Source organism: Harpia harpyja, chromosome 1, assembly GCF_026419915.1.
Source record: "Harpia harpyja isolate bHarHar1 chromosome 1, bHarHar1 primary haplotype, whole genome shotgun sequence".
NCBI lineage: Eukaryota > Metazoa > Chordata > Aves > Accipitriformes > Accipitridae > Harpia > Harpia harpyja.
The window spans coordinates 940987-965958 of NC_068940.1; the positions used below are offsets into that span (position 1 = coordinate 940987).

General features: G+C 38.9%; 1 protein-coding gene across 2 annotated transcripts in view; it reads left to right on the top strand.

Moving 5' to 3' along the window:
- ADCY1 (adenylate cyclase 1) overlaps positions 1-24972 on the top strand; it is a 165247-nt gene that overhangs the window by 99465 nt on the left and 40810 nt on the right. For both annotated transcript variants that reach the window (XR_008236248.1, XM_052794181.1), the window contains exons 6-8: positions 7535-7693; positions 8944-9085; positions 21467-21622. Coding sequence is in view for 1 of the 2 variants with exons in the window: in XM_052794181.1 (XP_052650141.1) it covers positions 7535-7693; positions 8944-9085; positions 21467-21622 (457 nt within the window). In the remaining variant the exon portion in view is untranslated. The remainder of the gene's footprint in view (positions 1-7534; positions 7694-8943; positions 9086-21466; positions 21623-24972) is intronic.

A 24972-nucleotide genomic window follows, 5' to 3' on the forward strand; every position in this document is an offset into this window, starting at 1 on the left:
TGGTATGATTATTAGGTGTTGTTTATCTGTCCCATGAGATGCAGAGTCACTTTTGTTTTTAAACTAGCCCATTTCATCCAGAGTTGGATGCCAGCTGGTAGTCTTCTAAAAGTCTACTCACTTTACTGCAGAAATCAGGTCTTGGCATTGTAAATTTATGCTTGGAAGTTGTCATCCCTAGTGAAAGATTTGTCGTATTACCTGGGATAAATGAATAAATAAAATCACTTGAATTGTGATTCAGCTGATGGATCTGTCAAAAGTGCCTGTCCCAGAGATATGTACCACCAACACGTGCTTTTTCCAGGAAATCAAGGAATAGAAACTTCTAGTGGCTGGTTGATGCATCTGTGATTTGACTGAGTTGAATGTTTTAATGAATTCATATAAATTGATACTTTCTATTCTCTTCATGTTCTGTGTAACTGTTATTTAAGTATCCTAGAATATGGTGCTGCCTATGAGTATCATCTGAGGATGTTGCCTTACTACATTTAGATTGAGATTTTCAGGGTAATTTTCAAAGAACATTATAAAATACTTAAAATTTTCACAATTTCATCTTCCTTCTTTCTACAAAGTATTTTTTTCAAGGGCACAGTTAAAGTCAGACCAGAATCATTATGTGAGGATCTTTTCTTTTCTTTAAAAAACCAACAAAACAGGTAGTGTTATATTCTGTTTCTATTCCAAAAGAATTTCTGCTGCCAATGAGTTTCGTGTCAGTGCTTCAGTACAGGCCAGGTGTTTGTTCTACTTCAAAGTCACTTAAACCAACATGGCAGTATTTAAGTGGGAGATAAGTGTTGGATACCACCGATGTTGCTTTCATCAGTTGAGTTTTAACTGTCAGGTTTTTGTTAGTAATATAATTAAAATGGTCATGTTCATTAGTGCCTCTAATGTGCCAGATGTTGCTCTAATGTGGTAGATGTTGTCCTCACCTTGGTTTTGATCAGTGTGTTAGGCCAAGTACGCTCTTCACCTTACTTAAATTGCTTGCCACATTTGAAGGTTCCACCCTATTTACTAGAGTCTTTTACCTTCTAAATAGATATGTTAGCTAATTGCCATGTAGAAAAGTTTTGCCCAGCTACCCAAGCTCTTCCCTCTCTCTCTCCCATAAACTGGCTAGAGTTCTGGTTTAAGCTAGTATTACGGGGGCAATTTTATACATTCTTAATAATAGTTTGTCTTGCCTTACAGAGCATTTCATCAGGTGATATAAATTATGTTAAGCAATTGTTTGGTTCAGTCCAGAAATGTAACCTCTTAGGGGATGAAATGTGATGAAATGAGGGAGTTATTTAAATGCACTCAGTAATGCCACAGGGCAAGAAGTGAACTGTAATGTTTCCAGTGGGAAATGAGGAGGGAATCTGGGTGAGCAGGATACAAATACTGGATTTGGGACTGGGCCAAAATACTGGGGTTAACATTCATAAACTTCTCAGAAGTGTAATGGGATCCTATAATCATTCATGTTGTCACATAAACTGTACATTTTCACGATACTCCTTCCCTTGACATCTTACTAGGATGCCATGTTGATACTGACTCAGAGGGAATTGCGCCGCTAGCTGTATCACGGGCTGTGTCTCCATTGGCAGGTGGCATGGCACATCTGTAGATCACAGCAGCTGCTGCTGACTACTTCAGTTTAACCTATATGTATTGCAGTGGGGGAGGAGGGGCAGGGTAACTTTGGAATAGGTCTCGTCTGGCCCCCGGACTGAATGTTGCTACTGCCTGTGGGGTTTGAAGAGGTCTGAGGGAAAGTGTCCCTGAACCTTTGCTTCTTGAAATCCCGGCACCCCAGTGGGGTCTGTCAGCTTTTCTCTGTGTCACATAGGTGAGCTTATCCCATACAGATGACTCCACCTAATATGGGTGACTCCACCAGTCATCCATGTAAGACCTCACAGAGGGAAGCTGGGCTTATTTTGCACCTGCACATTGTATTGCTGCTTGGTTGCATGGGTCATGGTGGAGACTGATGCCTGAACTGTCTCCTTCCTATGGGTTGTGGTGGAGAGTGATGCCTGAACTGTCTCCTTCCTATGGGTTGTGGTGGAGAGTGATGCCTGAACTGTCTCCTTCCTATGGGCCGTGGTGGAGAGTGATGCCTGAACTGTCTCCTTCCTATGGGTTTGGTCACCAGCTGACCAAAGGCACTGGGGAAGGGAGAGAGAGGAACTACAGCAGCCAGCTTGAGGAAGCCCAACTGAAATGTCAAGTTTTCCCACGCGATCTTTTGTCTGAGGAAGAAGACAGAAGCACTAACTTTCCTGACGTCAACACTGTTGATGCTTTTCCCCTGGTCCTCCAGAGGTCCAGGGCCTGGGAAAGTTTGGACTGGCAGGAGTGAGTTGACCTTGAATTCTGGGAGAGCCAGCGACTGCATTTTCGGCAGTGGAGAAAGCTGCCTGCCCTTGATGAAAGCTTAGTCCGCTTGCACCTCTGTGGAAGTGAGCCTCTTGGCTGCTGAAGCCATCAGACCTTCACAGCCCTGGCTCTCTGCTGCCGTGCTCCGGGTGAGCAACCTACTGGGAAAGCATGCAGCTCTGGTCAGTATATTTTAAAAAAGAAAAACACCACGAAAACCCAAACAAACCAAAAAGCCCCAAACCTGACGTGGAGAAACAGCTGCCGAAAACAGGACAGCAAAGGTTTTCAGACAACAAAACGTAATTGCCCAGGAGGCCTAACATGGCCGCCGCCCGGTGGGAAGACAAACCGCAGGGAGGGCGCGGGGGCCGGGCGCACGGGCGCCGGTGGGCCCGTAGCCGTGGCCGGCAGCCTCCCCTGCCGCGGCCTGCCGGGCTGGCAGAGCGCCTCGCGGAAGGAGGGTCTTCGTCACCGACCGAGTCCCGGCGCGGTTGAAGTGGAGCTGACGCAGAACTGTGTAGGGAGACGTGCAGCCTTACAGGGCACCCTTGTCTTAGAACCGTGCGTCTGTAAAAAGCGAACGTATGTAACTGAACCAAGAATCTGGTCTATGCCTTTAACTGGGAAACATCTATTTCTATGCAGATATTTTTGGACCTAAAGAAAAGCCCTAAATAACTTATAAGAAATGGGATGCAGAGCTCTTTTTTTTTTTTCCTTCAAATGCAGCACAGGTCTGGAGCTGTTCTGCAGATGATCTAAATGACTTCGATGGTTTGTAGCAGCACATGAAATATTTGTAGCTGAGGAGAGAACTAAAATTTAAAGGCTTGGTAGGGTACTTGAGCCGTCAAGGTAGATGGTTATCTTATTAGTCACTTACATAGACTCTGCACACTTCTAGTTTAAAAAGAAAATATTTTTCAATTTCCATTTGTTTCTGGGCCTACTTTTGTGTTAACATTTGGAAAACTTTTGAGTATATTATATCTGAATCTAGGAGAGAGTAAGTTGTAATGAATAATTTATTTGAGAAACTTCTTTATCCTATTCATGGCTTGTTTGTGAAGTGCTGGTATTTTTTTCAGAAATGTATTTATAATTTAAAATGCATCATTGGACACTCGTGATATTTTAGTGCAGAAATGTTGATGTTGCTCGGGAATATGATTGTGGTACTGCTCTGATTTTATATTTGAAGCCTATTCTTTATATATTACTTAACATTCCTCGTTTTTGATAGTTCAGTGGGTTATATTCATGGAAATTAACTGCACAAAAGTCACACAGGTATTCAAGGTAAATTCAGAAAGTTTAATGAACTATTGATGAGCTTTTTTGCCTACTCAAATTTAATAATGGTGAAAACAGCCCTGAAACACACTGTAGTTTCTGGGGAAAATGTAAATGAGTTCTTGATTTAAATTTTTTACTAAGTGACTACTTCTGGAAATCTTTTGTTCAAAACATCAACTGTGAGATTTTGCTTTATGGTTCATTGGTACATTATACAGTCCAGCTTATTTAACAAGGAATATGATCGGCCATGTTGTATTTCTCTGCTCATTTCCTTTCATTTACTTTTTGTTATGCTATTTAAATTTCTAAAAGCAGATGACATTTCCCCCTCTCTCTCAAGCCAGTTGGGATAAAGCAAGGCCAAATGTTTGGGGTGGTCTTTATCAATGTCTGAGTTTCACTGTCTTTCCAGTTACATTTTGCCTGAGGTTTTATATACTGTTTTAAATGGGAAAAAAACCCCAACATTCATTTGCAAACAGAGAAACTCACACACTTGCAGGTTCGGCAATGAAGATAAATATGTAGGTAGAAGGGCTTTGGTTTGCAGGGTATGGTCTTGCTGTAAGGTCAGTCTGTTAACGGCACAATACACACGCACAGGTGAAGATACAAAGGTTAAGTTATCATTAGGTGGCTTATATCATTAGCTCCTTTCGTTTCCTCAAGGCTTTGTCAAGCAGACAGTGTGCACAACAAGCCCTGTAACACTCATAGAATAGAATCATAGAATCATAGAATCATTTCGGTTGGAAAAGACCTTCAAGATCATCAAGTCCAACCATTAACCATGCCCCCTAAACCATGCCCTGGAGTACCCTGTCCACTCACTTTTTGAATACCTCCAGGGATGGTGACTCAACCACTTCCCTGGGCAGCCCATTCCAATGTTTGACAACCCTCTCAGTAAAAAAATTTTTCCTAATATCTAACCTAAATCTCCCTTGCCTCAACTTGAGGCCATTTCCTCTTGTCTTATCACTGGTTACTTGATAGAAGAGACCAGCACCCACCTCACTACAACCCCCCTTCAGGTAGTTGTAGAGAGCGATAAGATCCTTTTAGGACTCCTTGGAGTCATTTTTGAGGCTTGACTGGGAACAGATACTGAATAAAGGAAAGCTGACTTGCAGTGAGTAGAAATGGAACAAGGAAATATTTAATCTTTCAGAAAGCTGTGCATAAGCCTTTCTGTGCTGTTGCATAAAATATGACTGAAAAATGTGGTATGCCCAGATTCCCTATGGGGACAAAAGATATCTCCACATTACTCACATTAATGATGGCTGACATGGTATATACTTCAGCACTTCATGGCTGCAGAGTTCCTTACTTAAGTTGAGGGCAGGTATCTTGTGCTGCTCACCCCACATCTTGACCTATGCTGCCCTTTCTGTTAATTGTATTTAAACAAATACAACTATACAAGAGACAAATACAGTAACTGCTCCTGAAAGAGTTGAAGAGTCCTCCTAAAGACCTCTCTGCCAAATCCAGTGTAGCCGGATGATACTTTAGAAAATATATTAGTCAATGAAGATCAAGGGAAAATTATAGCCAGAGCCTCAGTTTAAGGTCTTCTCCTGTTAAATGCATTGGAAAAATTAAATTTAAAAAAGCTAATGAAAATCAAGTCCATTTCATTTATTCACCGATATTATCTCTTTTTAGACTGCAACTTAACTGTGGAATGCCAGCTCTCTCTGTAACAGAAAGAGCTACAAAGATTTATGCGCAGTGTTATCTCTGCATGTAATGTGTAAGACTGTTAGCTTCAAGGCTCCTTTTCAGTGTTCACAAGTCCGTGCAGGGTGCGAGTTACATCATGTCCCACATTCACAGAAATGAAGAATCCTTCCTTACTGTGGCACCAAAATTAAAAATGCTTTCTACTAATGACTTTGCCAATTAATTCTTCCTTTCCCAGCTACACAGTGAAAAATCTCTGAAGGTTAGATTTCATTTACAGGTGCAAGTCCATACTTACCGGTGGTTTCTGTGCCACTCTTGCAGGAGCTTTGGAAAGATATTAGTGTTTATGAACACTCTTCATCTGCTGTCTTGCACTGATTTATTGGTTTCATCATTTTCTTTGCTCTGTACTCCTGTAACTGGGTAATTGAACTGATTAGAACATAGTAGAGTGGAGTCATTGCTTATCCATTTACCTTCTCAACTAGTACCTCTTCATACCTCTTTTCTCGCAGAAACTGTAAAAGTGTTTCAATATAAGTCTGTGTCCTTTCAGTCTCACCATAGAAAATGATGCTTAGCTGAGCATACCATAAAGGTAAAGGTGCAGCACAACTCTGTGATTACTAGTAGTTGCAATAGTTTCCTAGCAGTAGCATAGGGTGAAAATATCAGTTGAAATAATATCATTAAATACTAAATAAGTATCATCCAAGAAGACTGACAGTCTGAGACAATTGGGGAAAAAAAAATGTTAATTTTTAACTGAGTAGGTTTTCATTCAAGTGGAATTTTAATTAAATGGTGAACTTAGAGAACATCACAAATCTAAACTGTGACAACTTAAATAAGACAATAACTTAATTATTAAATATTTTGATTATTTTTAACCCTCTGTGCTGCACAGAGAGGAAGTGTTGGGGTCCATATCAGATTATGTTATATTATTTTAATTACAAATTAAATGTTTTACACTATTACCTTGAGATCAAGCCACTGCAAACAAAACAAGTAAGGAAAAGAAAGTATTATTTTGATATTAAAGATGGAGAACTGAAGGAGGATAAAATTAGTTTGAGTCACAACAAACTGTGGTAAAAGAGGAGAGAAATTAAATGGAAGTCTTGAGTGACTCAAGATCATATTTTACTCACAAGACCAATCTTTTCCTTAGTGTTTAATATTAAACTACTTCATGATGAAATTCAGTTAGCCCATATAGGATCAAGCATGATCTTTATATGAGTGAGGTGGGGGGGAAGGGCATAAAAAAGATTTAGAGAAAAATCTACCAACCAGTAAACCCAAGGCTAGGGTAAGGAGAAACATTAACAGAGATTTTTTGGTAAAAAGAAGAAGCCAGGTAGCCCATTTTAATACTGAGTTGAAAGCAGTCTGGAGTAATGGTAGAATTGAAACATGTTTGCTTACTTACATGTCAGGTTAAAATTAAACCGAATAAGATGATAGTTTAAAAAAATCTTCTTTTGATTCCAACAATCGCTCTGTGGTTGCTTGTCATCCTGCTGAAATAAATATGCAGTGGGAAACAGGAACATTTATGACAAAAAAAAGTAAATATGTGAGATGCAAGATAAACAGGGAAGTGCAGAAGTTAAGCTGGCTGTCTCTGAGTTATTTGAGTTACAGCCAGAAAGGTCTTTGTTTATCTCCCAGTAAAATATCTAAGTTTCTGTAGGACGATGATAGCAAATACTGCAAAAGTGGCAAATAAAACCTAAGTTATATAGTCTTAGGGAAGTTTCGTGACAAAACCATTTACTACACTTCCTTTATTGTCACTTTTTTTCTTTTTTCTTTTATTAAATGTAACAAAACATAACCTTTTCTGGGTTTCCTTGAAACCTGGAAAATTAAATTTTTATGTATTAGGTCAAAAAATTTAGAAATACTAAGATTTTGGTTCAACAGTAATTAAAATATGACCAAGAAAATTATTTCTTTTCAATTACAACTGGGGCTTTGAAACTAGTGAAAAAAAAGAACAGTACCCGAATATATAATCTGAGATTTTTAAAAGATCCTGTCTATTCAGTCATGTATATATATGTTAACTTTGGGGGAAGGAGGGAAGAAGAAAATCAAGAGCAATGTCATTGTGTAAAGACTAATATTCTGATGCTGTGTATTCCAGATCTGTTGCAGAAGCCACAGAGGTTGATCTCAACATGAGAGTTGGATTGCATACAGGCAGGGTGCTTTGTGGGGTCCTGGGTCTCCGAAAATGGCAATATGATGTCTGGTCAAATGATGTGACTTTAGCTAATGTAATGGAAGCTGGAGGACTGCCTGGGTAAGTCTGAGAAAGAACCATAGAAAAAGAAACAGAAACCTGTATGGGTGAAGAACTTAATTCCTTCTTTAAGGCATTTGCAGTGTAATTGCTATTGATAAGAAGGGTTGTGTTTGGTAAGAGCAACTAACATACTATCATCTGATTTATCCTGTGGATTTCTCCAAATGATCTTGATATTTACATTAGTAATAGGTTAGATTAGAAGCAAAACATTTCCAGTTAAAATCCTCATTAGAAGCTGCCAAATATAAAGAATAGGAATGAGGCAATGCTAGGGATGTAGGAATGCTAGACTTTCACCACTTCATGTTATAAAAATAAAACCCTCTAGTTATTCCAGGAAATGCTTACCCTTGCACCTCTACACATGTGGGGGGGGTGTGCCTTACTGCTTTTACGTGGCAAGATTTCCAACACTAGTAGTGTGCTATAGAAAAAAATACCTGTTTATGCACTCAGATATTGATGGTGTCTGTGCAAATGATACAGTAGCACATAAACCTGCAGCCAACCCCTAGGGCACCTCCTGGAATTTTAAGTACTCCCTGGACCCAGTTTAAAAGCACACAGCGTACTCTCGCAGAGGTGCATGGGTGTGCTTCTGTGTGCAACTCACATCTGGACTGGGGCCTGCCATCCTCTGTTGGATTTTTAGAAGAACATGATTTGCTGAACAGGGGGACGATAGAACCTCGTAATCTTTGTGGTTAAGATGAGTGAATTTCTGATTGTTACGTACGTCTGCCTTCTTAGACAATTTTGGCAGTGTATTTTGTATGTTCCTTACCTTAAGGCTTTCCAGTGAAAAAAATCTGAACACGTTTAATAGAGGAAAAAGAAGTTTCTTCTTTATGCGCAGGAGAGATTCAGAGTGTGAAGTCACAAGTTTCAAACAGCAGGATGTTTTTCCAAGCAGGCAGTGAGGCAAACACTTAAGAAAGCCACACAATGTAGAAGATGATGTGCAGACTTTCACTTTCTACAAATCAACAAATCTGCAAGTGTTTGGATGGTCAACAGTGATCTTGCTGTTCACTCTGCTCAAGTGTAGAAAATGCATGTAATAGAAATATATCTATGTTCTATTTGGCTGAAAAGACAAAACAAAATGATTTTTTTACATCAAAAATAGGGGTTTGCACGTAAATTGACCTCTTTATGATCTTCTACACAGGAGTGTATTTCAGGAGCAACTAGCTCATAATGTATCTGCGCTTTAAACAACAATGTCCTATTTTTCTCTGCAGGAAAGTTCACATTACAAAGACCACCTTAGAGTGCCTAAATGGGGACTACGAGGTAGAACCAGGATATGGTCATGAAAGAAATAGTTTCTTGAAGAAGCATAATATTGAAACGTATTTTATTGTGCCATCTCATCGTAGGAAGGTAAGCTCTACAAATTCTAGCTTATTCTGTGATATGTTTTTGTAATTTAATAACTGTTCTGTGATATTCTGAAAGCAGAGGCAATACTGGTATTTCTTATTTCTAAAAGCTCTTCAAACACTCTTGAAATTAGATCTTCTGGTTTTGACTGAGGCAGGAATGCTAAAAAAGCTAACCTTGAATGTTACATAGAGAAGATGATCAATTTACTTCTGAAGTTAAAAATAAAACAATTTTTCCCTTTACGTCCCCAAAAAGAAAACTGTTGTTTTATTCAGATTCTGTAATTATTCTATCAGAAACTATATGATATATTACTCCAAAAATTTAATTCACTCTTCCCTTCATCCTCCCTTCAAAAGGGTGTTTCAGAATATTAATGCTAACATCTTGGCTATTTTTCTTCTAGTTTTCTTTATTCTTTCATTTCCCATGCCATTTTACCCATGCTTTCCTAAGCTCTTCTACAACCACTTATGATACTGGTGGCTCCTTTACTGGGCCTGGAGGATTCCTCAATGAATAGGCACAGAAAAAGCAGCATTTACAGACATGTCATGCCCACAGCAGAAAAGTTAGTGAATTGAATTCAGCAGTGATTGAACTAACATCCCCTGGAAGTCTGGAAAAGCTGCCATGTTGCCAAGCTGTACAACACAAGCCCTTTTATCCAGGTCAGAGGAAGAGGCTGCAGTCAACCATCCTGCTTTCAAATTTATATACCACTGTACCACAGATCACGTATTTACACTGAAGCTGAGTAAATTTTCTAAGATTACTGCAACAAGTAATATATCCTCTGTCCAAAACATGCGTGTTTTTTCCTCCTGCTACATTGAGCTGCTCATGACAAATTGAATGTTTTCCTTGCTTGCTCTGTCACCTCAGACTCCCACAATGATTTCGGTCATCCCTTTCTTATCTTAGCTGGCCTTCCCTCCAAATTTTTTTAAGCTCCCCTCTCCCTTCAGCTTCTTCCTTTTGTCAGACCCCTGAAGTTATACTGGGGAAAGAGGAGTAAGTCAGCAGTGCTGTTGAGGGACAATAACGTTTTCTGCTCTTTTCTTTTTGGTGGAGAACAGAAAATGGAAAGTGTGGAAAGAATAAGGTGAGAGAAGATTTTAGCTCATTTGAGCGGGAACTTCATTTCTTAGATGTTGCTCAGGATTTAGCCACCCCTGATGGAGATGGATATGACTCCTTGTTCCAACCAGATTGTCAGGATAAGGAGAACAGAGGCCCAGCACTGTGATGGCTATATCTTGAGTCTCAGCATGCGGTGAAGATGGTGACAATGGTTTTCCAACAGGTTCATTTATAGTCACACCTTTCTTCTTCAACCAGTTACTAAGTTTAGGGCAGTTCTACTACAAAATGTTGTTGACCTCAATAGGAGTCTTGAAAGTCTATAATCATCATTTAAACATATTCAGTTTGTTCCAACATTTTCCACATCAAACGAAGCTTTATCTTAGAAGTTATCTGCCATAACAGTTTACAGGCCAAGAGGAACTTTATTGCTCTTTATCTCAGCCAGACAACTTGGGATACAAACTTTTGCACCCTTATCTTCTGAGACTCTGCCCAAACAAGTTTCATTCAGGGGTTTGACCTTTAGAGGGAAAATTATAATACCCAATTCTGAAAATAAGTATGAAAACAATACAGACGAGGTTTTAAAGTGATGTCAAAGCTCCATGCTTGAGGGTGTTAGCCAATGGATGTTTGACAAAAATGTAACCAGGGGAAAACAGGTCATCTTGAATTCCATACCTGCGGTCAGTTTCTTGGTCTGAATTTGATGACTCAGGGAGGTTTTATGGGATGTTGGGAGTCCAGTCACCAGCGGAATTTGATTCTGGGAGTGAAAATTCCTGTTGTTTTACCCCGGAAAGGATGCTGCAAGGGTGTGTTTTTATGCACTTCCTCTAAAGCATCTTGTTATTAGAGATATGGAGTGTTCTCATCTGCTGTGAAAATGATGCAATCTCACATTTTGTTCTTCTGCTGGTATATATGATTAGATTTGGTTTTAGGTGGTATGAAAGAAAACAGGTAGAAAACCAGTGGGCTAGATTCTGTTTTGGCAATCACTGAGAGATTTTTCTGGTGGCTTTCTTGAAACCAAGATCAGTTCCTAAATGAATTAATCCCAGTAAAGAAGAAAATGTAAGGGAGGGTTTAATTAAGGTAGATGTGTTGCTTATTGCTGTCAGATTTTTTTGGTTTGGTTTTCTGCTGTTTTCACTCCTACAGCATTATGTATAATTTCATTTCCTATGTTATTACGTATCAGGTTTCATTTCATATTGAGGAAAGAAATAGCTGAATTTCAGGAAATTGTTGATAGGGTGGTGCACAGAGACAAGTAGAAAGAGGATAAATATGGCTATTACATATAGAAACTGTGTTGTGTCAACTCCGCTGCATAAACTAGCAATTGAGGAACAGAAGCTTGACATTGACATATTAAAGTAAACCAGGTCAATGCATGTTTAATGTGCAAGGATGAGAGCCTACTACTGTGTGAGCACACATTTCTTTGTCTTTGCAAGATTGCTGAGAAACTACTGGTGATTGCTGAGAAACGACTGATTGGTTTGTCATCAGCTACATAAACCAAATGCCATCTTACCCATGGGTGTCACTGATGGGTTTGTGGAAGTGGCAGGTGCCGCAGTACAGCTTGGCTAACGACATTAGCTCTCCGACATGCATCAATGGCGTGTCAGCCAAACTGGCAGAAGGAAACACTTCATGAATTTTACTGGTATTGACTGGCTTCTCCACTGGGCTCGCAGATCAATCAGCACGTCACTTCGCTGTTTGTCACAGTACATCACAGCTGTCCCCAGTCTTCGTATACTTGCATACTGATCATTGGACCACGAGCTACATAATAGTATATTTACCTTCAAAATAAACGCCTGCTGTCCCCTCCTACCCTGATGCAGTCATTAACTCTTCAGAGACATAGAAACAGAAGGCTACCCATGAAGCACAGACAAGATGGAGTTTCTTTAGGTGAATTCAGGTATCTGCTGGTTTAATATTGTATTCCTTCCTCCGGAGCCTCAGTAGCTGAAATGCAGACACATTTTTTATTCTTTATGCATCTTCTCTGACATTAATGTGAACTGACTTTAGCAGGTATGATGCCAAGAGGAATGAAAATCAATGTTACAGCAACAGATGGCCAAGAATCTGTTGAATTTGAAAGGTAAATAGGCCCACTTAGGTTTTTTAAACATTTTATTTATTTATTTAGAAGACACATACCCCACATTCTTCCATATTTGGTCTGACAGGAAGATCGTTCATCACAAATATCGCCCAAGCCAAGAATGAGAATAACAGTATAAGACGACTCATTCATGTACCAGTTACATTTTAAATGTGAACAAATTATAAAGTATTCTCAATTTTTTTAATCTTTTATTGAATCAGCTAACAGCCACAATTTTGTGATCTGATTGCTAGGTTGGTGTATAAGCAAATAAGTAAAGCACTTCTAAGTGACCACTGAGGGAATACTTTTCTTTTTGTTTTGTTACAGTTTTTATTTTGGTAGAGATTATATTCGTCTATTATTATTATTATTATTATTAAGCAATAATTATGCGTGTTTGATTGGATAACATTCAGCTTCTAAACAGACTTAAATAATTCATCTGATTTCCAAAGGCATACAGAACTTTTTTGAATTAAATTAAATTTTTTTGCTGGCCATCATAGTTAAAAACTTATGCAAATATGCTTTTTAAATATAACACAAAATATTATAAGCTTCTAGTTCTGAAAATGCCAGCACACTTCTTTTAAGTAAAGTTTAATTATGTCTTCATGATATTTTATATTGATACCAAAACTTACAGTGATGTGACCAAAGTAATTGCACTGAGACAAGATTTGAAAAGTTTGGTAATGTAACTAGCCACAAGTCTGACCACATACATGAATGTCTTGGACTTATAAAACAGGTCTGATCCAGTTAGAAAAACAGATCTCTTTCTAATATATTAAATATTCACAAGATCCGTACTCTATGCTTTAGACACATGGACATTCTCTTAGTTTCAAGATGTCCTAGCTTTCTGGCATATTGTAAATATTACTGTTCTGGATTTTATTTCAGGGGCGGGGGGGTGGAAATCTAGGTCAGATCTGTTAATCTCAGAGCCCCTTACAAGAACTTTGTAACTCTGCTTAGACCCAGCTAAGTAACTTTTTCCATTAATGTTTCCTTGATAATCTACCTGACTAATCCTGTTCTGACTTTCAGAGTGTATGCTTAAAATTTAATTTAATTTTTTTTAATAGAGCAGATCTGGCTTTCATCAGAATTCTTTGTTCTTTCATTGTCAGCACTGACGTTAGTCAAATTATCTTTGCCTCAGTTTTACAGCTGGCATAGCTGGCTCCTAGAAGCACAGCAGAAGTAGTGAGCTCAGCTGGACTGTCTACTTCACTTCTATGGTAGCTCTAGAAAGTACGATTCTCCTGCAGGGCAGCACCTCCTAAGGTTCAGCCACAGCCTCCGTGATAACCGCCTGGTTTTGTCCTTGGGCTTACTTCTCTGTGTTTGTTGCAGCAATTCACGCTCTGAAGGCACCTCTCTAGTTTTGAAAAGGCTCATTAATTTCACCAGTTGAGAAAACAGCCCAGCGCAGACAATTAAGCGAAATTCCTAACATTCTTCTACAGATAGCCAAGCGGTGGTCAGAAGTGATCAAGTTTTTGTGAGGGAAAAGATTTCTCAGAATGTGTTAGTTTTTGCATTTACAGAAGTGGGCCTGCCATCACTGTTACTCATTGCCAGCTTAAGGGAACCTGCTTCACTGAGTAACTTTGCCAGCTCCAGAGCTAAGGCAAAGACAAATAATGCTCTAGACCATTAACAGGAAGCAACAGAGCTATGTCCAGGAAAGGGGGTGATAAAAATTGTAAAAATCATAGGGAAACGCTATAGATACACTTATAAATGATTCCTATATATTCATAAGTGTATCCTGGATTTTACGGCGTACCTCAAATATAATCAATAATTAGCTTCCAATAGGTTGCTAATCACCATCTGCAAAATCTCTACTAATGTGCTAGTGAGTTATTCACCGACTAACTGTATTCAAAGATAGGAGTTGTCTTTTATTTGTGGCAATGTAAATCACATGGTATCTACATCTACTATTTGAATAGCACACAGTGATGGACATTGATGAAAAGTCCCTGAAAGTGAGTACCGCATCTGTTTGCCCTTTGGAAACTAGATGTTTCTCTGGAAAGGCTGACATTTCTCTTTCCTGCCGCACCATGTACATACAAAGCCATGTCAGGCAGTCTCAGAAAATCCTTTCTGTAGCTTGGACAGCCCTGCTCTATTGTCTGAAGTCTCTGAGTAATGCTGTGACCATCCTGAAAATCCCCGGTGAAAGGTTCTAAACTTTTTTTTCTGAATCCTCGTTTAGTTATCCAGCCGGAAGGAAGTGGATGCTGGTTAGAGGTATGATGCTCTGTCTCCTGTCTGGTTTGCTGTGTTGAATCATGCCCTAAACGTTCCAGCACAGGCAGCTAAAATTTCAATTTTATTTTTGTCCAAAAAATAATTATAGCCAAACCAAACTACCAGCAGTCTATTTGAAAAGAAAAGTTAAAGCAATAGTTGAGGAAGAGGAGAGCACTTTTGTCAGTCTTATGATTTCAGGAAAACTCAGCTGAAAGCCTGAAGGTTCAGGAATCCTCTCAATAAGCAAACAGCTCAGGAGCATCCTGTGGAAAATACTATTTAAAATGTGAAAACTCTTGCAAATGTCGGAAATATCTAGAGCAATTATCTACACTACACACCTGTGGCATAATGTGAACTGCAGATGGATTTAACAGCTCAAAAGGTTGATCAGTTCATTTCTTTGACTCATGATGAATAGGCAGAAATTCGGCAACCTGAGATTCGTTCTAACTTGCATGACAACAGCTGCAAGAAAAGTGGCAAAGGCTGTCACATCACTTTCATCTGTTGTTGTTTCATCTAGCATGAACAGATGTGATTTTAAATTTCTGCGTTGCAGTCCTGTCACCAAGGAGTAACAGGGAAATAAACAAATTTTCTATCACTCCGCTGCTTGAAAAGGCAGTATTTTTTGACTTGGAGTACAACATCCTCCTTTACCGTTAATCAGCATAGCTTTGTTGCATGAAGCAGATGATCTGCCTTCTATGTTAAAATAAATTACTAGGCTCCATATCTTTCCACCACCAACCAACGGGTGTTGTCTGCTTCTCTCCTGTGGCTGATTTGATTTTTTTTCCCCAGGGTGGAATGAACTTTATGCAATATAGCCCAGAGAAAACAACATAGATTCATGATGGCTTTTTCGCTTTGTGTAGATAAAATACATAGTACATGTGCTTGCCTTATTACTTTGTTGGTGAATCACTTTCACCTGTGAATCATTGTTAGCAGCTAGCATGTTTCACAAGTATAACTGCTCATATACACTCTTGAGATGCTTTCTATTATGTCTTAATAATACTTTCATCTAACTTTTTAAAGTGAAGCAATTTGATTTTTGATAGCAGTTTGTTGGATTTTGTCTGACCTGATTAAAAGATGTCATCTTGGCATCATCATGGGAACAATAACAAAAGAAAAAAAGGCTACAGAAGGAAAAAAGTAAACTGAGTGAAACAATAGGTAGGTCTAAAATTATTGTACTTAATTATTTTTAATTTATTATTTCCATTCAAATTGAAGTTCCATCTATATTTGTAGGAAATTTCCTTCTCTGCAAAGTTAATTTGATTTCTGGTTAGGTCTACGTGAACGTGCCACACGGTTCTCAGATTCTCCTTTTTTTCCAAATGTGTAAAATTTGTGTTTTCCACAGAGCACTTATGGCCCAATAAATCCATCCATATGGCTAGTAGATCCGTAGGATTTTTTTGCATCTGGCTCTTCTGAAAATATCCATACCACTTTGTCTCAAGAAAGTTTTCATGGTCCTTGTAAGTTGTCAGCTTTCTGGACTAATTCATTTTGAGGATATTTTTACTTAAGCGACCATATGCTTACCAGCCCTTATGGAGTGCTAGAGCTCCGACTCCTAAACTCTAAGTAGTAAGAGAAGAAAAGAGCTTTACAGTTAACGCAGGGCAGGTGAAAACTTTTCCAGCTACTCAAACTCTCCTTTGCTAGCGCACAGCAAGCAAAAATGTATTTGACAAAATTGTTCTAATTTGAAATGCCCCAAGTTAGGCATCTGAGTCCATAGCTGGGCACACAGTGATGATTTCTGCTTTCAAATGGACGACTATCTGCAGCTACCACTGCTGCCATGACTAGGAGAGTCCGGGGTGGTCTTTGCTTTCAGTGGCTGAAAGCTCCTACGGAGGAACTTAACTAGAGATCTGGATGCGTAACTTGGGCATTTCAGGTTTTAACACCTTCAACGTACCTTAGCAGATCTGATTGAACAGATAAACACACAGCCTTTTGAGGGAAGCTCTAGCTTGTATCTGGGCAGGGACTGATCTGTGCCTGAGACTTTGCATTGCTCAAGTTGTTGCAATATACACACCCTGACACTGGAAGTAAACTGCTTGTGTTACCACCCAGCAAACACAGACAGAGGAATGATGCTTGTGTTGCAGAGTGTGTTGCTCTACATCTTCAGGATTGTTTCTGCAGTTGCTGTGAAGCTGCTAGTGCATCATCGTCAATGTGACAGCCAGCAGCTCGGCCTGTCGGTGATGGTGGAATTAGTTATGTGCTCTAACATTGTCCTCCTCCCTTCTTTTTCTTCTTCCAGAAATGTGGAATCTGTAGATGGGAGAAATGTAGGGCACTGGTGTAAGATTTTCTCTGTTATTGATCTCCTAGAGATTGTTTTAGTCTTCACAGATGCTAAAAACTTTCTACATCTGTGTCAAGAAAGCGGCCACAACATTCTGAATGTTAAGGGTTTGTCTTAATAGAATCTATTATTTACTGGTAAAAATTACCAATATACTTTCCTGACAGACAGCTGAGGTGTGATAAGCAAAATATATTGTAAGGGCCATGGAAAAGGATGAAAAAGCAAATGTCTGATGCTATTAACTGTAAGGAAAAAAAAAAAAATTTGCTCACCTATCTCAGGACAAGATGGCTTGCAGATAGTAATAGAGCAAACACTACTACCAAGAGGCATGGTCCTGCCCACCTGAAGACAGAAAGCACAGACAGACATAGTGCTACAGCATTTATGGTTTCTGTAAATGTGTTTTGAATGTCATTAGTATCTTCTTTCCCATGCCATTTTAAGCGCTAAGATTGAATACAGTCAGGGGAACAACAGTCTGCTGCTGTTTCTGAGAGTCCCAGATAAGCACCAGTGAATCCCTTACCGGAGTATTACATGAGATTCAAACACTGGGGTGTTTTCCCAGAATTCTAATCAGCGCTAGTTTGTTTTCTGCATACTTAAAGACACTCACAAAGCTGTAGATAGTCTGGCTGCTTTCAGAGTGCTCTGTTAGAAAATCCCAGCTCTTAACCTTCTTTGCCAGCTGTGTTGCAGCAAACCACCACCCTAAAATTATGAAGCAAAAGAACAGTGAACGAATAAGAGATGATCCCGAGGGTCAGAAAGAAGTGTGAAAGTAAAATACATTGACAAAATGAGCTGGAATGAGAATGCTGCAGTCCAGCTTTCCTGTAATGCTGGCCTGGGGTGAGTTCAGAGAAAAGGCAGATTGAAAGACATTGGGGTTGGGGTTTTTGTTTGCTTTTTTTTAAAAGTCTGTTTTAACAGACTGTACAGCATTTCTTGCCTTTATCAGAGGCTTACAGCAGACAGTGAGATTACCTGAATATTCCACTCAGAAGAACACTGTGTCGAAAGTGTTGTTCTGCTGTAAAAGTAATAATAAAAAAGGGACATGATTTGTGAGATGAATGTGGGAGAGAATTCCTTTGTTTGTATTTTTGATACTGTGTATATATAATAGTAGAATGGAAAATCCTCAGTCCCAGTGCAGAATCTGTATGTCCTGCAACCACCAGAATAAAAAAAAATAAGAAAAAGCTATATATAAAATTATACATGACCTGAGAACTGCCAGTGTGCCCGATGCGTGTATTGCAGTGTCCTTTGAGTGGTTAGGTTCTTGGCCAGCCATGAAGAACTGTAGCTGTATGTGTTCCACACGTTTTCATAGCATCGCGCAGTAGCTGAATTTGGAAGGGGCCCTTGGAGGTCGCATGGTTGACCTCCCTGCTGAAAGCAAGGCCAGCTTTGCAGTTCGATCCACGTTTGAAACTGCAGGTTGCTCAGGGCAATTCGTCTGAGTGAGTGCTGAGCGTTTCCCTAGCTGGAGATGTGGCAGCCCCTCTGGGCAGCCTGCTCCAGCGCATGATCCTCCTCACGGTTAAAACTTCTGTTCTTTGTATCAGATGGGAATTTCCCTTGGTCCAGCCTATGTCCATTGCCTCTTGTGCTTTTTCTGAGCATTTTTGGGATGCATCTAGCTCTGTCTTCTCTCTGACTGCTACTTAGGTGGCTGAAGGCAGCAGTTAGATCCCTCCTTAGCCTTCTCTTCCTCCAGCTAAATTAACTGAATTCCCTCGGGTTCTTCTCATATATCGTATGCTTTGGAACCCTAATTGTTTTGGTGAATCTTTGCTGAACTCGCTCCAGTTTGTCACTGTTTTTCTTGTACTGGGGAGCCCACAAGTAAGCACACTACTCCATTTTTTTCAGTGACTTCTATTTGACATCCAGACAGCTGGAAAACACCCTTGTATTTCCAACATACAAACGGTGTATACAATTGATATACTATCTGCCGATAAGATTTATAAACAAAAAGAGCAGTCGATGGTATGAGCTAAAAATGTTCTACCTACTTCTTTGAAGATATAGTCAGGAAACTGCATGAAAATATGTGTTTGAGGAAAAGCCGTGTCGGTGACAGGACCACACTGCCTGAGCCAAACTTCCAAGTTTTCAAGTTGCAGGTTGTTCTCAGAAATGCATCTGTTGTAAGAAGTTTGCAGCGAGGAAAGTCTAAATTCTTCTCTTTTCACAGGACTTCAAATCCTTGTAGGAGGATATAGTCATGCCCATGTGCTTACCTTTCTCGGTCACGCCTTCTTGAATCTTTTGCTAGTAAGATGTTCTACTTATTCTTTGCCACTCTTGCACCTTTACTGTGACATTTCCATAATGAAGGCTGTCAGGCAGCTTCTGGAGATCTCTGTACTTATTTAAGAGCATCTTTTCCAGCCAACCTAATGGAGACCTAAAACTGAAGTTGTTGACCTAAAACTGAAGTTGTTGACCTAGTTAATGGAATGTCCACAGTGAAAGGTTTGAGCAAAGGAATAGCTAATGATCTCTTGAGATACGGTCCACCTGTACACTTCTGTGTATTCCCTTTTTATCTCTGTGTCTTAAAAAAAATGAAGCAAAATTCAAAACTGGAGGGAGTTTCAAGAAAGTTGCTCATTTTTGTTGTATCAAAAGGTTGATAGGGAGACTGAGTAAAATACATAGTACTTCTAGAGGAATTATGGCTACATTAGGAAAATTTTTAAGTGGAGTACCTGTCCAATAAGCATGTTTTAGCTGTTGGGAATGGTAGCTCAAAAGCTGATCGTATCTGCCATACGTAGGCCTAACAACTATCTACTTGGTGTCCTTAGGAATACCTCAGGGATGATTAGTATGTGAATATCCTTGTACAGTATCTTCTATGTGGTTATTGCAATACAGCGGTAAGTCTTCTGCCAGAAAGCCCTCAAAAGAAAGGGATCATATTATGAATCTCTTCATGGAGACTTTTGTTAAACTATCACTTATACAAGTGGTTACACACTAGATACACTAGTGTCATTTTAGATTCCAGCTGTTGACCGTGCAGTACAGTGCTGGTGATGCTAGCTGGCTTGAGCCAGCCTTTCAGGGCACGATAAACTGCACATGTGCAGACCTAGGCAGCTTTCCACATTTGAAACGTCACGTGCTTATAACATAGCCATCTGCTAATAAAAAATGTGCAACTTTTTATACACAAGTCATTTTTGTGTTTCATAGCCACAGTGTAACTGACTAAACAGAGTACTGGTAGATCAATAGGATATACCCTTGATTCTCCAGAAGGTGCAAGTGCATAGCTGTATGTGTTAAACAGCACAGCAAACCAATACCTGAGATGCCATTTGGAATATAAACAGTGTCATTTGCCTTGTCTCTCTAAATTTAGGTATCCATGAAAACATGCATTAAACAAATACTTCCAGTTTACTTCCCTCTTCATTCCTTGATCATTGAAGTAATGATGTAAACTGCTGTAGTAAATCATAGTATTGTGAAGACTAGACAGCAGATCCACAGTGCCATTTGTGGGGTTTAGAGCATTTGAATAAAGTTTTTGGAGTGTGATTTGCTCTGTCTTTTGTACCTAGGAACACTAGGGACCAAATCCTTTGTGCTTCTTTGTTTTGCTGTTCCAGAAAAGACTAATTTCACAAGCTTAAATTCCCATACTGTGGTGGCATGGGGTCCTTCCACATTGCCCGTGAACACTGCTTTACACATTCCACATGCCAGAAGCATGAATAAGACTGGTATAAATACTGAGGGTATAATAAAGGATCACTCTTATTCTGATCTGTGAAAGCATCTGAACACGTGCTAGGGGTTTATTAAAGTCAGCAAGAGTTAAATACATGCTTAAGAGTTAACCAAGAAAATATTTGTCCTTGCTGAATGGGGAGCTCAATGGTAAAAGGAAAAGATTATACCCAACCCTTTGAGGATATTTCTCTGTGGTACAACAGTTGTTGCTTTGAAGAAATAAGATGTAAAATGTAACTTCAGTGCCTCACAGCCTCCTTTTAGGGCATGTATACAAGTGTATTTTGCTTTAAAGCAAAAGCTATCCTTTTCTGATTTTAATGGGCTTACCAGTGGCTGAAGTAACAAAATGAGGAAATAAGAAAAAGACTGAAATTATATTTTTTTTAACATCAATTAATAAAAATGCTAATTTCCTCTTTATTTTTTCCTGTATTTTTCCAGAATTTATTTTAAAGTTAAAGAAATACAAATATTGCCTCTTTTATGAGTTTGTCGTTAATAAATTTTTTTTTATACTCTACATTTCTATGTAGAAAACAGTTCCTGAAATGTTAAGTGTGTGTTTAAATACTGTCTGTTCAATAGATTCTTTATATCTCAGGTTAAAAAAAATGAAGTAATCTTCATCTGCAAATACACGATCTTTATCAAAATGCATTGCTTCTTGATTAGAATATTGCTTTGTTCTGACCACTAGACAGGGTAAATGTCTGCAGGTATCTTATGTCTGCATGGGAATAAATACTATTTTTCTGACCAACAGATATTTCCTGGACTGATTCTCTCAGACATTAAGCCTGCCAAAAGAATGAAGTTCAAGACAGTCTGCTACCTGCTTGTTCAGCTCATGCACTGTCGTAAGATGTTCAAAGCAGAGATCCCTTTCTCCAATGTCATGACGTGTGAGGATGATGATAAGGTAATCCATGAGGGCTCTTTGGGCATCGGTTCCAGGGCTGCACAAGCAGACTTGCTCTGAGAACATATGGGGTGACCTGACCAAGTGATAGAGGAGTTCCTGGTGTTCCTGCTGGAGCTAGAGCTATCTAATGCCCACAGCCTTCTGACAGTAAAGACAAAACTTAATTATAACAGGCCTCAAATTTGGAGCTCCTCTTGAACAAGCACAGGTGGCCTACGTGGCTTCTATTAAGGGCTTCCTTCAAGGGAATTAGAGTTTCTGAGGCTTTTTCTGCAATTACCAAGAGCAGTTCTTTTGCATCATGAATCCATCACAGGCTGAAGCTGATGGCAGCAAATGCAAAATAACAGAATAATTTTGTATCTCTAGATGGTTTTCTAAAAAATGAAAGGCAACTGATTAGCCAAAAAACCTCTTAATCCCTGCTACAAATCCTAAATACAAAAGTCTCTAATACAAATACGAATACCACTTTCTTGAATGGCTTGTAATGCCATAACTCAAAATTGCTTTACATACTGGTTTACTTCCTTTTCTGCGTGTGGATCTACCCAGAAGTTCATGAAGAAAAAACTTTTGAAGAGTTGCTCATTCCATTTTCTCTGCCAGCAGGTGGCAATATTACATAGGTCACTCTACCAGTGCTCCAAAGCAGGGCATGTGTGCGTTGGAATCAGTCGTTCATCTTGACTGATTACTCCACCTTTTTTTTTTTTAAATAATGAACATTTATTGAAGATTCATGCTAAATCTTAACTTTCAGAAAGCATTCTAACTTTTATATTTTGGATTTTACATGTGCTTGTGTTTCTTCTGTGGGAAAAGGGGAGAAAAGTCTGTTAGTTCCTTTAAAACACAGTTTCAGTGAAGACTTGCAGAAACTCCAGATTTGATTTTGAAATTGGCCACATACAAAGCCTTCCAGTTGTGAATTAGTACTGTTCTTTGAGTATTTAAAAAAAGTAACTAACACATTCTTTGAGGCATGTGCAATGCTTTACCATGTGTCTTGTGTATATGTATGTATAAATATGGTAGTATATGCAGAAAATCCTGATACGGGTTTGCTAGGGTTCCAATGAAAATTTTCTCATGTCAGAACATTTACAGTGAAGTTTGACAATGCTATCTTTAACTGAACCAGTTATTCTGAGCTTTTGTACCTAATACGTAACATTTATCATGGAGCATGATGTATGATTTTAATACAAATACGCTGTGTGGCAATGTAGGGTTTCTTCAGAGATACCAGTCCTCAAATCATGTAAAACAAGCTATGGCTATAAAGGCTTTGAAGCCAGCACATTACTGTACCATGTATTTATTTATTTAATTTCTGAGAAATATAAATACTGGATCTTGATTGCATATAAGACATAATGTAAGTCTACTGTGTGAAATAATAATAGAGATAAAAATAAGAGACCTAGTGAAAATAATTATATGTGAGCAACAGCTATTTTGATTAAACACAGTAACTTTAACCCTATTTCAAAGCGGCAGAATAGATAATATAATTTATTCCATCTGTCAGAATAACTCCAATTGTCTACCCTCATTCCAGATTTTGAAGCAAAGAAGTATTTTCTTTTTTTTTTTAATGCTGTTTTGTACACCCCTATTATTATACTATAGGTTTAAATTTGGATTATAAAAAATCCCCAAAGATGTACTTTCTGCTGCACCTTAAGCAATACATATGCTAACTAATTGTTCTTTAGCTTTATGAAGAGCAAAATTGTATATTCCCCAAAATACTCCCGAAAGTACTCAGTTTCCTTACAAACTTTTGGGACAAATGTCTTCTGCAAGAGAACAACTTCATCTCTCTTCAGAAGTATTTAGAATAGTTGTTTGACTGGCAATTTAAGATTTCTGTTATAGCTGAAAGAACCCAGAAGATTGGATGTCAAAGCTCTAATCCATATATGTCCACAAGATTATTTTTCATGTTGAAACAATTAGTTCTTACACCACAGACAACAAGTAATGGGATCTGATAGTTTGAGGAAAAATGCTTCAAGTAGCTTCATAATTGTTTAATGCTGGTATAACCTGCCCTCTACATATAAAGCCAGAAAAACAGAACTTCGAAAGTTATTTTATCTTTGCTAACGTCCGTTCTTCTTTATGGTCAGAAAACTAAAGTGTCAGTCAGCAATTAACCCTTCCCACTGTTCATAAGTATTCAGGTATAATACACATAGAACATAAGTTCTGTAAGCTAATGAACTGCTGTAGTCCACTGTTCGTTCACTGATGAGGATCTCATGAGAACTACTTCTTGTGGAACAAGACAGGAAACTGCCATTCCTGCAGAATTGCTTAAATAGCTATCACCACCTCTTTTTACCATCTGGTTTAAAAGGATATTTTGTAGTATAGCCTTTAAAGAGTGGGCTATTAAGTACTGACTGCTCTGAAGAGAGAAATTTTGTGTGCTTTTGTAACAGCTTGCTGACAGACTCTGCTGATTATATCCTGAGCCAACATTGTCCTTATCCCTGAGCAGACTTGTCATTTCATAATGTTTTGAATTGTCTTCCTGAACTCTGCAGATGTTAGGTAAAAAAATACTCCTTTAACTGTATAAAAATAGTACAACTTGCCTGAGCTTGGCTGTCAAAACTCTTCTGGGAAGTAAGGCTTGACCCCTTTTGAGGTGAAAAGGATATTCAATTGATGTCTCTTTCTTCCTGCTCAATGTGCTAACCATTAGGTAACTGTTTTTTCTTTTACAAGATTGGCCTACATCTTTCTCACTCTGTGTTTAAAAAATGCTTCTACAAGAGTATTTTGTGAAGGCCCTGATCCTTTCGGTGTGCTGGGGCACGGGCGTCGTACTAGTGCAGATCTAGCCGTAATGGGTGAGATTACAGTGCCCTCAACTGAAGGTTACCGCCAGTGTGGCTGAGGTGCTGCTCACCGAATTCTGAGTGCTCGCTGTGAAAAGTGAGACAGATTGTCTAAAATCCCTTTCAGATGCGCTGTGATAAGTCTTTTTCACCGAAAAGGACTATGAGTGATCATCTTGTCAGATGTGCTATATCTCAGGCAGAGAGGAATTAACCCCAGTTAGGCACAGGTGAGCTCTGATAATTTATTCGACTGCTCCATCTGGATCTGCAAGTGCACTTAAGGCATACCCAAGAGGTCTTAACAAGAGAGCCACTTGGGTGAGTTAAAGATAGGAACACTTGATATTTCAGACCCTTTGAAGTTCATGTACGGTCATTGTGCAAGAGGTTAAGGAAAATTATCTCTTCAAAGTGTATATTGTTACCTAGACAGTCTTGGATAGTAGGACTTTTCTTGTATCATAAAGAGCCTGGTCGTCTTGTGTTCGG